Source organism: Hesperophylax consimilis, chromosome 15 (genome assembly GCF_061612785.1).
Source record: "Hesperophylax consimilis isolate HC1 chromosome 15, BYU_Hcon_1.0, whole genome shotgun sequence".
Taxonomy (NCBI): Eukaryota; Metazoa; Arthropoda; class Insecta; order Trichoptera; family Limnephilidae; genus Hesperophylax; species Hesperophylax consimilis.
The window spans coordinates 29,733,613-29,748,037 of NC_142850.1; the positions used below are offsets into that span (position 1 = coordinate 29,733,613).

At 34.2% G+C, this 14,425-nt stretch overlaps 1 protein-coding gene across 1 annotated transcript in view; it reads left to right on the forward strand.

The window, feature by feature from the left end:
• LOC149417603 (mitochondrial glutamate carrier 1-like) overlaps positions 1–14,425 on the forward strand; it is a 38,956-nt gene that overhangs the window by 18,807 nt on the left and 5,724 nt on the right. The window contains exons 3-6 of the mRNA XM_089640438.1: positions 10,094–10,246; positions 11,233–11,351; positions 13,016–13,205; positions 13,915–14,052. Coding sequence (XP_089496564.1) covers positions 10,094–10,246; positions 11,233–11,351; positions 13,016–13,205; positions 13,915–14,052 — 600 coding nt within the window. The remainder of the gene's footprint in view (positions 1–10,093; positions 10,247–11,232; positions 11,352–13,015; positions 13,206–13,914; positions 14,053–14,425) is intronic.

Here is a 14,425-nt window from a genome sequence, read left to right on the forward strand (position 1 = left end):
TTGTTTAAACATCGTAAATGTTCTTTTACTCTTAAGTTGACATTCCGGGCCGTTTTTCCGATATAAAAAGCAGAACAATCATTACAATTAAGTTTATATATGCCCGAGTGGCTTAGTTTGTCGTCTTTATCTTTAGTATTAATTAAGTATTTACCTAAATTATTATTAGTGTAAAAAGCGGGTTTTATTTCAGATGGGAATTTTTTAACGCTTAAAGAAGAAAAGTTATTTGTATACAGAACTCTACGCCATTGGAATGTTTGATTTATATTTATATTATTAGGGTTATAAGATTTGTTAAATAGGAATTTATTTGATGCTATTTGTTTCAATTTTTTATTAAGAATATTGTCTATTAATTTTGTATCATACCCGTTGTTTAAAGCGATTTGTTTAATGATGGATAATTCGTTGCAAAAATTATTATTATTCAACGGAACGGTAACCAATCTATGAATCATGGAGTGAAATGCTGAATGTTTGTGGGATATAGGATGGTTGGATGAATTGTGAATTGTAATATCAGTATACGTGGGCTTACGATAGATATTAAATTCAAATTTATTGTTAATTATACTTAAAGTTAGGTCTAGAAAATTCAAGGTTAAGTTTGTACCTAATTCTACAGTGAATTGAATTTGTTTGTGAAAATTGTCTTTCAGTGCCTGTCCAAATGCAAAAAACATCGTCAACATATCTTCTCCATAGTAAAATATTCTTTAAGAGAGGTGAATTTGAAGCAAAAATATTGTTTTCTAAGTTATTCATAAAGATGTCAGCGATAAGGGGGCTTGTAGGAGCGCCAATTGCTAGTCCCTCTCTCTGCTGGTAAATAACATTATTGTATTGGAAGTAATTTTGATTCAAACAAATATTAAAAAGACGAGATAAATCATTAGCTAAATCTTTAGACAAGTGAGAATTATTCAGTAAATTAGAAATTAGGGTTTTGCTTTCAGTGACAGGTACATTAGGGAATAAGTTGACTACATCGAAAGATATTAATTTGCAATTACTGGGAAGAACCAGGTCCTTTAGTTCATCGATTAATGCTAATGAGTTTTTGATAGTATATTTTGGGAAAAACACATTAGCATCGTTAAATACTTTTGTTATAAATGAAGATAATTTAAAATTGGGGGAATTACAACAGGACACTACAGGGCGAATGGGGCAATTACTTTTATGGATTTTCAGAAATCCGTAAAGTTTTGGTGCTTTGGGGTTTTTTTGTTAAAAACTTTGTTTGGTTATAAGAATCATCCTGAAAAATGGAGTTTTTAGAATTTTTTATAGCACATTTTATACTATCTAAATATTTAGATGTAGGGTCAGATGGTAAGACACTAAACACATCATTTTTGATGAAATCTTCAATTTTTGTGTTATAATCACTTTTGTTTAATATGATGACAGTGTTGCCTTTGTCGGCTTTTGTTAAAATTAAGTTGTCATTTTTTAACTTATTCCGGATACTCTTCATGATGTGGGCTTCTGGATCTGTTTTAAGGTTAAGATTAAATTTTGGGATTAATTTTTTTAAATTTTCAGCACTTTTGTATAGAAACGGTTTTGGTTTATTATGCAGAGCAGTTTCGATGTCCACAGCAACGTTTTCAACAGCATTATCGAAGTCATTTTTATTATATTTTAAGTTATATTTAAGACCTTTAGATAAAAGGGAAATTTCTTGATTGTTAAAATGTCCAGAAGAAAGATTTTTGACACGGTCAAAAAACTGATGTGTAGGTTTTACATGGGCACTATTATCTAAAGTTTGTTGAATACTGCACAGATTTTTCAGTTTTTTGTTTAAGATCTCACGTTTTTTAAAAGCTTTAATAGAGACGAAGTTTCGGATTTTATCATCGAACAGGTCCCATTCAACAGAATGAAGTTCATGAACAAGTTCAATATGTAGGAGTTTGAGTTATTCAAATCACTCGGGCATATATAAACTTAATTGTAATGATTGTTCTGCTTTTTATATCGGAAAAACGGCCCGGAATGTCAACTTAAGAGTAAAAGAACATTTACGATGTTTAAACAATAATGCCTTTTCAGAATTCGCAAATCATTTAATTGAATCTAATCATTCATATTGAACTTGTTCATGAACTTCATTCTGTTGAATGGGACCTGTTCGATGATAAAATCCGAAACTTCGTCTCTATTAAAGCTTTTAAAAAACGTGAGATCTTAAACAAAAAACTGAAAAATCTGTGCAGTATTCAACAAACTTTAGATAATAGTGCCCATGTAAAACCTACACATCAGTTTTTTGACCGTGTCAAAAATCTTTCTTCTGGACATTTTAACAATCAAGAAATTTCCCTTTTATCTAAAGGTCTTAAATATAACTTAAAATATAATAAAAATGACTTCGATAATGCTGTTGAAAACGTTGCTGTGGACATCGAAACTGCTCTGCATAATAAACCAAAACCGTTTCTATACAAAAGTGCTGAAAATTTAAAAAAATTAATCCCAAAATTTAATCTTAACCTTAAAACAGATCCAGAAGCCCACATCATGAAGAGTATCCGGAATAAGTTAAAAAATGACAACTTAATTTTAACAAAAGCCGACAAAGGCAACACTGTCATCATATTAAACAAAAGTGATTATAACACAAAAATTGAAGATTTCATCAAAAATGATGTGTTTAGTGTCTTACCATCTGACCCTACATCTAAATATTTAGATAGTATAAAATGTGCTATAAAAAATTCTAAAAACTCCATTTTTCAGGATGATTCTTATAACCAAACAAAGTTTTTAACAAAAAACCCCAAAGCACCAAAACTTTACGGATTTCTGAAAATCCATAAAAGTAATTGCCCCATTCGCCCTGTAGTGTCCTGTTGTAATTCCCCCAATTTTAAATTATCTTCATTTATATCAAAAGTATTTAACGATGCTAATGTGTTTTTCCCAAAATATACTATCAAAAACTCATTAGCATTAATCGATGAACTAAAGGACCTGGTTCTTCCCAGTAATTGCAAATTAATATCTTTCGATGTAGTCAACTTATTCCCTAATGTACCTGTCACTGAAAGCAAAACCCTAATTTCTAATTTACTGAATAATTCTCACTTGTCTAAAGATTTAGCTAATGATTTATCTCGTCTTTTTAATATTTGTTTGAATCAAAATTACTTCCAATACAATAATGTTATTTACCAGCAGAGAGAGGGACTAGCAATTGGCGCTCCTACAAGCCCCCTTATCGCTGACATCTTTATGAATAACTTAGAAAACAATATTTTTGCTTCAAATTCACCTCTCTTAAAGAATATTTTACTATGGAGAAGATATGTTGACGATGTTTTTTGCATTTGGACAGGCACTGAAAGACAATTTTCACAAACAAATTCAATTCACTGTAGAATTAGGTACAAACTTAACCTTGAATTTTCTAGACCTAACTTTAAGTATAATTAACAATAAATTTGAATTTAATATCTATCGTAAGCCCACGTATACTGATATTACAATTCACAATTCATCCAACCATCCTATATCCCACAAACATTCAGCATTTCACTCCATGATTCATAGATTGGTTACCGTTCCGTTGAATAATAATAATTTTTGCAACGAATTATCCATCATTAAACAAATCGCTTTAAACAACGGGTATGATACAAAATTAATAGACAATATTCTTAATAAAAAATTGAAACAAATAGCATCAAATAAATTCCTATTTAACAAATCTTATAACCCTAATAATATAAATATAAATCAAACATTCCAATGGCGTAGAGTTCTGTATACAAATAACTTTTCTTCTTTAAGCGTTAAAAAATTCCCATCTGAAATAAAACCCGCTTTTTACACTAATAATAATTTAGGTAAATACTTAATTAATACTAAAGATAAAGACGACAAACTAAGCCACTCGGGCATATATAAACTTAATTGTAATGATTGTTCTGCTTTTTATATCGGAAAAACGGCCCGGAATGTCAACTTAAGAGTAAAAGAACATTTACGATGTTTAAACAATAATGCCTTTTCAGAATTCGCAAATCATTTAATTGAATCTAATCATTCATTCGATAAAATCTCGGGAACTAAAATATTGCATAAAAATGGATCTGGAATTAGATTAAACAACTTAGAAGCCCTTGAAATAAAAAAAGCAGTTAATAATAATTTAAATATAATAAATAACCAAATTAATTTATCTGATAGTCCCATATTAAATTTATTCCGCCGCTGAAACTGTTATTTCCTTCCCCCCCCACCCTCCTCATCATCCTTAATAATTTGTCTCCACATTTTCTATTTGCATCTCTTTCTATCTGTTTTGTATCTCTTTCACTCATTGTTTTCATTTACCTATATTTATATGTGCCTGTATCTAATTTGCTTTAGTTGATATTTAGTCCTGATGAAGCTTGGGACAAGCGAAACCCGGTTGGCTATTGTTATTAATTCAAAAATAAAGTGGTGTCTTACTAAGTGTATGTTTTTTTCATTCAATATGTCACACCCCAAAGTATTTGCTTCCTTCGAAAATGAAATATATAACGGTCGAGTTAATCAGCTCAATCAATGGCGGCAGGAGATTTTCATGCATGGAATATTAGGAATAACCTGTTGTCTTTTTTTATCAGTGAAAAAAAATCTATGACAACCTATTCAAGAACTGCGTCGATCTGGTAGTAATTGTTTTGGGTTAGTATGCCGTGTTGCGCTTCCTCTTTCTTTAGCCAACGTTTCGGACTTAGATCTTAGTTAGTTTTCCTCCATTCATTAATAAGCCAGTTGTTTCGCGTAACGAACGACATTGTTCAAAAAGTCATGCATATTGAAAGCTTATCCAACACTTTGAAGGCCACGTTAAACGTAGCAGCTTTTGTCAACCTGTCGTAATCATATTCTGACCGTGCTCGCGATTATCGCTATCTGACCATAGATGACGTATTTAGTCAATATAGTATTGACATAGGCCATAGGGCTTTATCGATCGTCCATGCTGGTCCTCCAGGGCAGATGTGTAGATCGTGATGGTGTCTGTTTATGTATGTAAAAGTGATACCGTGCTGCAAGCGTTAAACCTCAATGTGCTTTTCGGCGTTTAGTTTTGATGTAGCCGCCTAATACCGAATACCAAGAACTATTAAGCTTAGCCCCGTCGCGTCGTCCCTATTAATATTTACGGTTATATGAGGATTTTAGTTGCCTGGGTAATTAGGCGCGCTCGATGCTTTTTGGGCCTTCCGAGCACTATAGGCACTAATCCAATCCGATGATGGACACTAACGCTGTCCGAAACGTTGGAGAAGCGCATCACGGCATAGTAACCCAAAAATTAATCACGATAATACTTTGGCCGTGAAAAATAAAAATCATATCTGCATGGATCTAGTTTTACACAATGATGAAACAGTGATCACTTTGCTAGTTTCGATTGCCAAGTTTCGTTTTGACATTGCACTATTAATTTGGTATTTCGCGCAGCATAATTTAAATAATTATTAAATTTAAATTTTAAAGTTCATTCTCAGAGCTTTTTAAGAATTCCGGTTTGCACTCATTGGATAGATTAACTTTTTGTTTTTTAAATCTGAAACGCTGTCTTTACGCTGACAGAATAATCGTGGCGTTGAACATAAATTAAAAATATGTTAAAAATACAGACAGCGTTTTTACTGTCCAGTATGATCTAGCTATATTTGCAAAATATACAAAAATAACCCAACCACAATCGTTCTTCATAAAACGCACCACAAACTTTTCCTCCCACGCTACCGAAATTCAAGGTCTTCCTGTCTTTCGTCACTGTCATCAGAATCTTTGCTTTTCACTGGTTGTGAACAAATAAATGCCAATTTTTTTATTGTCTAATATTATCTTATTTTGTATGTTTTTTTAACTGTCTATTGTGTGTACGTAAATAATGGTTTAAATTCCGCGCAGGTACTATCAAGGTTATTTCCGCAATTTTCAGTTGACCTACACGGAGTAAAATGAGTATTGCTGATTTATCAAAATCCTTTTAAAAAGGTTATAAGCAGACTATTTCCTAATAAACTATTAGTACTTTCATAATATATCGGAACACGTCTAGCTGCGTTTATCCTGTTATTATATAATGACGAAATGCGAAAATATTCACATTTTTATGAAAACGTGTTCTGAAATCCTCATAACACATTCGTGTTTTACTGATAGTTCATTAGGAAATCTGTCAAATCATTCTTTAAAGGCCCGCAGTCCCGTTTTTAACAGGAATACGAATAATTTTAAGAGATTTTTAATAGTAAGTTTTCTCCGTGTATATATTACGTTAAACCCACAGACATAGGAATTAATAGACGAGAAGATAATGGCGAGGGGTAAAATCAACTGTTGAAGAACGAAGGGCGTAAGGCTGACTGTGATTCGTCAATAAATCAATCTGACAGTAAATAGGCATCTCGCATTATAATATCGAAGGGAAGAACGAAGGGCGTAAGGCTGACTGTGATTCGTCAATAAATCAATCTGACAGTAAATAGGCATCTCGCATTATAATATCACCATTTACTTCTTAAAAGTAAAATCTGCTTTTGAATGAATAAACATTTTTACATGGGAGCGCAAATTACTCGCCACGTTATGAACAAATTTGCGAAGTCCAAATTCGGCAAAAAAATTCGGTTCTATTTTCAGAGTCGAATATTTCGTTTAAGTATTTAGTTAAGACACTTTTATAAATGTTCATAATTTACTTCCCAGCAACCAACCAGCTTTGTGTTTCGCGTCCAGACGTTTCTCGATGTGATAGTAACAACTGATTCATATTATACGATGTGAATATGCTTAAAATAAAGTAAAATAATGCTTATATATGGAATGTAATACGACAATTGGGTTTATTCTCTTTTTCACATCTATTTTTACAAGTTTTCATAGTACAAGTCAACATTTTCCCGTGTTATTTCGTAAAATGAACCGATGATGCCTCGACCATAGTTCGCACAAGAATGATGACGTCACGTTTTCAAATTTCACTTGAGGCCATACGCGAGCCCAGCCGGCTCCAATGGAACCGGTATGGGGAGTGGGGATAATACGCTTTTAATCACTTAGGGCAGGTCTACTAATATTCATATGTCTATGGTTAAACCTATGTTATCCTTGGAGACGCCGTGCGGAGGTCTTTATGGGGTGGAAAAAGTTAACCTGGGTCTGAACAGATTCTTGTTGTAGGAGGAGATAAATACAAAAAACATACGGGATCCACAATCAACATTTGGACACAAGAAAGTCCCGAGCTTATGTGGGAAATGTGAAGTGTATGCTGGGCACGCATTTGGCGTATTCCCGCATGTGCGATATATGAGATCATCAGTATCATGTTTTCGATTAGTTGCACTTACATTCAAGTCTCCAAATTGCTCTTGCATTTCCATTCCCGAAAATGCCATTCTGTTTCGTCATAGGTATTATAATATTATCGTAATTATCTGTAAAGTTTATTTTTATAACTGTGTTGTGGTCGTTTAACTACTAATTACTGTTTCCTTTTCAAGTTCACAACATATAAATTATGAGTTGTGTAGTTGCCTGTCGAAAAGCACTTGATTCTTTCCAATACTATGGCAGAGAATTTAACTTTCGGAGTGTTTCGGTAATTAGGAAAACAATACAAAAAATGTTGTGCTTGAGTAAAATTACGAATGCCAACACTTACAGTGTGACCATTTTCAAAACGTATGTTTTCTATTGATTCTAAAGTACAAGATTAGGGTAGTGAAACAGTATAGATTTCCGTTTTTATCTATATGAATATTTTTAGGTAAGTACTTAATGTGTCCACGCCTTAGTGCTTATTATTACTATTACTTGGTATTGTGTAGGTATATCGTTTTCAGGCGAATGATTGGGTGTTTCTTACTAATTAGCTTATTTTTCCTTAATTATTTTCTTAAACGAGGTTGGTTTTTCCCTTTATTGATGTAATTTATAAACATTGTTTTATCTCGGTAAACGTTTTGTATATTTTAAATGTTAAAAATCATCTTAAGGCGATGCCATACGTAGTAATGCAAAATCATGTGTCTTTGGTTTGAAAATTTGGTCGCCTAGAAATGTTTCAGATGCTTTAAATAAATACCGCTAGTATAATACATCTTGGCCTTTGAAATAATCGAGTATTTTTTACATAAGTCTTTTTATAAGCCCAGAAAAAAATAATTTATAAAGCCTATGAAAACTGCTTTAAAGTTCAAAATTTACTCCTACTTACGAACCAATTTTCGGTTATGGTTTTATTGTATAATGTGGCAAATTAAGTTATTTATAAAATGATCCTAAAACATTTAAATATTTATGCCTGAACATCCACAAAATAACATAAAAGGCACTTTTTGGCCATGTTTTTTTCTTGCCCAAATCAAAACAACTGGATGGTGTTAAGCGGGAATTTAAGCCTTATCGCCATCTACGTAAGGTGTGTTATTGATGGCGGCTCGATTCAAAATATTACACGACGTATGGCATCGCCTTAAAATCCATTTTGATACCTTTCGAGTTTCAAAACTACTTAATTTTTGGCGGATTTCAAAAGATCGCGAAAATGTTACAATTATTATTTTAAATTTTCTAGAAAATCCTAAATCCTTTTCTAGCCATCAAAAACTGCCGTAGAGGTTATATGGATTCTTTTTCTAATGTATTTACTCCCAATGTGAACGGGTTCTATATTGGCAAGTAGCGCTCAATACCATTAAATATCCAGGGCTGAACAAATCCTATACTTCTGTGGGGGCAATGCGGGGTCGGGGAAGAGGCAATCCCTCAGGATATATGAGTACTCCTACTTTGAAATAATCTTTTTCTATCGAACTAATCCACCAAAGTATAAAAGTCTTCTTAAAGGGGTAAGCCCCGGGGGCCTCAGCACGGGTAAAGCACCCATTGAGGCCCACATTCTTAAATAATGTTTTAAAATATGTGAAGTTATTGTATCTAATAAAAATAAAAATAAAAGAAAAAAATTGTTATTTAAGTTTTTAATCCAGCAGGAGAGTAGGATGGTGCAATCCCAGTCTGCCATATTACATGAGATGTACACAACTATTACATTTACAGAGAAAAATAAAGATTGTTACGTAATATAATCCCCCTACAGTTAAAACAATGGTCACTCTACAATAAAGAACGTTTGGCCACCTTACTGACCACGCGGCCAGATGTTAAAATCACGTGCTCAATAGCAGACCGTCGGCAACAAGCAGTGCGCTCCCCGTTCCCCGACCCCGCTTGCTTGGCGGCGCTTCCCCAGTCCAGCACCGGCCTCAGCGGTGGCAACAGGGTCCCTTGTAAACGGACCGCAAACACTCGCGATGACTTGCATAATTACGCGAACGGACGCAATCTCGTCCCAGTTTCCTAATTAATCGCTATCAATCTCCAATCATGTTCGTAATCTCGGCTCAAACCAACTCCATGGAGTCCCGTTCTCGTGTAAAATCCCGAGTGCACATCTTCATCTCAACTGCCCCGTCGCCTTCGAGCGCGGGAAGATCTGGCTCAACATGACCTTCCATATCACTCCTCAAGACGAATCGTAAGCTTTCAACCTATCCCCTTTTCTTGTGTTCAATTCTCGTAAATTCATGTAGAATCCACGCTTGATCCGGTCGTCATAAATTAGTAGAGAGAGTTAGTAGGGAGATCTATGTCAACCTGTATTTCTCGAGACATTTAATATACCTTGTGCCTTACTACTCATGTGTTATTATTATGTGATAAACCTACCCTCTGACCTCCTAACCGATGGACGAGCCTGATGACCAAAGAAGCTGCCCGCCCCTGATAGTACACGAGTCGCCTGCTCTACCATTTTATCTGAGCTTAGCCAATTTAATAACCAGGTTCGATTCCCGGTTTAACCAATACTTAGCAAGATATAATGAAAAAACATAATAGGTATAAACCTAATGATAACATAAAATGAAAACATCATTCAAGATGAAAATAATAAAACTCTGAAATCTTTTAAATGTGCAGTAGGTAATAATATTATGTATACATCATGGGGAGTAATGAATTTAAATATGGTTAATAATGATTTTTTTGTTGTTTCCAGGGTAGACTGCTTCAGGAAGACGTACCGCGCAGAGGGCTACTTTGGCATGTACCGCGGCTCCGCTGTCAACATCCTCCTCATCACACCCGAGAAGGCCATCAAGCTGGCTGCCAATGACTTTTTCAGGCATCACCTTTCTACCAAGGGATCCAGGTAACATATTAATTATATTTGTCCATTGTCTTTGGTCAATGTATGTCAACTTTTGTGTACCTAAAGGTAAAAATCACGTATCACCGGAAGGGGGTCAATAAAGTCCCCCACATTTCGCGGAGCAATCATGTCTCTTAATATTCCTTTTGCCCTTTCCAGTAACACATATTGTTACTACCTACCGTTTTAACACGATTATTATTTTTTTAATGTATATTATTTACCGAAGAGTTTTTTTTTGGATTTTTTTTTTATTTTTTTTATAGTGAATACCTCACAAGAGTCCCAACTGCTCCCGTCTGGAGCCAGTGAGACTATGGCATCCCCAATTGGGGGATGTTGTGAGGCTGAAGGTAAGTGGGGAAGGGAAAGAGGAAGGTGGGGAAGTACCTGGCTATTCAGATCAAGTCACTAAACACGGCTAAAGCCATTTGGAGCAACGTTTCAATTCTGAATGGTGGTCTTACACCAGGGCGATACTGGTAGTATCTTCCACTTGGAACGTGCCGCAAATATACTATATATTATTTTAATTAATTAATTGTGAAATAACACAAATTAATCAAATAAAATTTATTTGCGCACGCCGGGTTCGAACCCGCGACCTTCGGAATGGCAGTCCAATGCGTTACCACTGGACTATGCCGGCCGTCAAATATAGAGTATATGATCTATGATCTAAAAACAACATGAAGTCACCAAAACTCTCATTTGGGAGAAGTGTATTACCCCTTCCGTTGCGGAAGGGTTAACAGACCCCTTAATTCACGTAAAATTATTGCATAATCTATGATTCAAACGAAGATTTAGGGTATATATTATACATACATCTCTGGTACCCTGGCGTAAATAATTTATTTATTGATTTTCATGTTTTAATTTCTAATTTATGTTTACTCCAAGTCTTATAATTAACTTGTTATCAACTGATTTAGTTAAATATTAGGTTATTCATTGATGATTGATTAGAGGTTTTATTCTTACAGCACCCTTTCAATCCCAAGACAGATGTTGGCCGGAGGACTGGCTGGAATGTTCCAGATTATTGTTACCACCCCCATGGAGCTGCTTAAAATACAGCTTCAGGATGCTGGTAGAATTGCCGGTAGGTTCATTTGATTTATAACAAATGATCAATTCAACTTTAATAATATGCGTTAATGAAAAACTCACTTTGTAATACACCCACTTTACTATTGAATTTAACATATAATCCATTGATCGGGTTTCGCTTCGCTCAAGCTTCTTCGGGGCTTTTGTATCAACTGATTATGAGCCAGTAGGACAATAGCATGTTGTGAGATGGGAGAGAGTAGAGAGGGGAAGGAGATAGAAAAGAGGAAGATTAGAAAGAATAGTTCACTAATAAATAAAGAAAACAAAGTAAATAAAGAAACATGCCAGATAATATACAATACAATTATATCACCACACTTTAATTACTGTTCAAGTATTCTTTTTCTCTGCAATAAAGAGAAAATGAAAAAAATGCAAATACTGCAAAATAAAGCAATGCGAATAATACTTAAGCGCAACATATACACACGGATAAGAGACATGTTAAAGGAGCTGAATATTTTGACGGTGAAGCAAACTGTGTATTTGAATGTACTTATTTTTATACATAAAATTAACATAGGGATGATGTCTAAGGAACTGAAAAGAAAAATAAATTACAATAACGAGATACATGGACACGGGACGAGAAATTCTAAGCAAATTAGATTGCCAACAAGAAAAAAAACAAGCACCCAAAAATCTCTGATGTACCAGGCCGTTCAACTCTATAACAAAATCCCGAAGGAAATTGCTGTGATAGAAAATATTAATAAGTTCAAAAATGAATTAAGAAAATATGTCTATCTCAATTATTAATGTTTCTTTTTTGTGACTTTATTGAAATATTTGAAGAAAGATTATGTTTGCCAAACAATTTACATGTTTATATGTTTATAAAACTATTAGCACACACAAAGATGTGAGCTAACTTAAGATTAATAAATAAATCCCAGGCATTGATCATATGAATCCTATAATTTCTATACCCGCTATATCCGATTTTTTGACAAAATGATCTGAGTATGACATCTTGTTCACATTTTTGCGAGCAACAAGAGGAGCCTAAAATTGAGTTTCAAAACCCTCCTTATCATGACCAAAAACCATGTTAAAACTGCGAGTGAGAAACCAAATCCGCTATATCATACAGAAAGTCACTATCAAAACCCGCTATATCGGATTCAACGAATCACAAGCAGTTATTTTGCCAAAATACAATATGGCCGCCGCTCTGACGCCACGCTCGTATGTCAAAATGATCTACGCGTGAGTTTCTAAACCCGCCATGTCGCCTCAGTTGACTTTCAAAATCACGAAGTGAGTATCAAAATCCGCTATATCCATTTTATTTATCGAAATTACTTAATTATTGCTAGACATATATAGAAAAATAAATGCTTTTCGAAATTTTATTACTCCAATTCATTATATAAAAATTTTTAATGCATTTACTTATGTACGCTAGAGATGTGACAGTTTTTTGCGGTTTTCTCCAAATCAATGAAAGTTGATATAGCGGGTATAGAAATTACACGACTCATATGCACGTCATCGATGATCGTCCGAAAAGCTGTTCATTAAAATTTTAAATGAACTTTAAAATTTGATGAATTGTTTAAATTCTGTAAAACAACCTGTCCTAAGTGTTATTTCAGTAGGTTTTTTAATGTTAGTATTCATTAATTTAATATTATTTTAAATATGATTCAGGTTCAAAGAAGGAATCGGCCATGAGCATAGCCACAGGGCTGCTCAAGCGCGAGGGCATCCGGGGCCTGTACCGGGGCATTGGGGCCACGGGGGCCCGAGACGTCAGCTTCAGCGTCGTGTACTTCCCATTGTTTGCCACACTCAATGAAATAGGGCCCCGAGCCAGCCCTGGAGGCCCTGCTGTGTTTTGGTAATTTGATATTAACAATCATCATTCCTCAACCAATAAACTGGAAAAAAATCTAATTTCAATTCTTTTGAATGAACATTAAATTAAAGCTAAAATTTCATAAAAATTGTCACATTTTCTGGAAGTATTTATGTTTATTACAATTGTGCTGTATCACCTTTCAAATTCATTTCCTTATTTAACTTGCATTATAATAATTTCTCTTCTGGTAAATATTTTTATTATAGGTATACACATTTATTTTAGGTATTGCAGCGAATCTTGTTGATCCTAACACAGTAGGGGAAGCTATTGTACCTCAGGCCTGTTTTCAGTTATAGATTTTTTTAATAATTTTTCTGCTTATGAGTAAAACACAGATGTATTGCTTGCATACAGCATAATTACAACTTGTTATTCTTCTTAAAAACATACCACTGAAAGTTGACAAATAGTTCACTTTTAAATAACATGATGAAATGAACACATTGTAAAACTCTTTGAATATTAAAATTAGACAAATGTATTTATTTGTTGTCTAAAAAAAATTTGGCCAAGAACAATAAGTATATGTATGTGTAAGCAAGAGATAAGAATATTTCTCAGTAAGTTTCTGAAGTCATTGCTGTTAGAAGTGTACCAATATACACAGTCCTACATGATATGTATGGATTGACTCAACTCTAATTGTGTTGTTTTCAAAGTATACTCCAATTGTTAATTTTTACAGGTGGTCCTTCCTGTCGGGATGTGCTGCGGGCTCCATGGCCGCCCTGGCAGTCAACCCCCTGGATGTCATCAAAACTCGCCTTCAGGACTTGAAGAGGGCACAGATCAACCCCTACAAGGGTGTTGCTGACTGCGCACTGTAAGCATTTTATACAACCTCATGTTCCTCTATAATTCATGATTTAAATTAACCATTGTTTATCATAGATCCAGTTACACAACCGATTTTGAACAGTCGGTGGCCAAGTTGACACCGCGTTTGGGTCCCACCCAGGCTTAGTGTGTTCAATTCCTCGGCTGGCTAAGTCCTACATCACAACACAAGCAACATTTTCAGCTTACTGTGGTGGTTGTAGGAGATTTTCAAATATTGTCAGGTTATTCGTAACCCGGGAATGTTTGTCTTTCTTTTTAAAAAAAAATAAATAAATATACAACTTGAACCATTCATCAAATTACGTTATCCCAAAATATGCTGCAATAGTATTAATATAAAAAAGGATTAACAAACT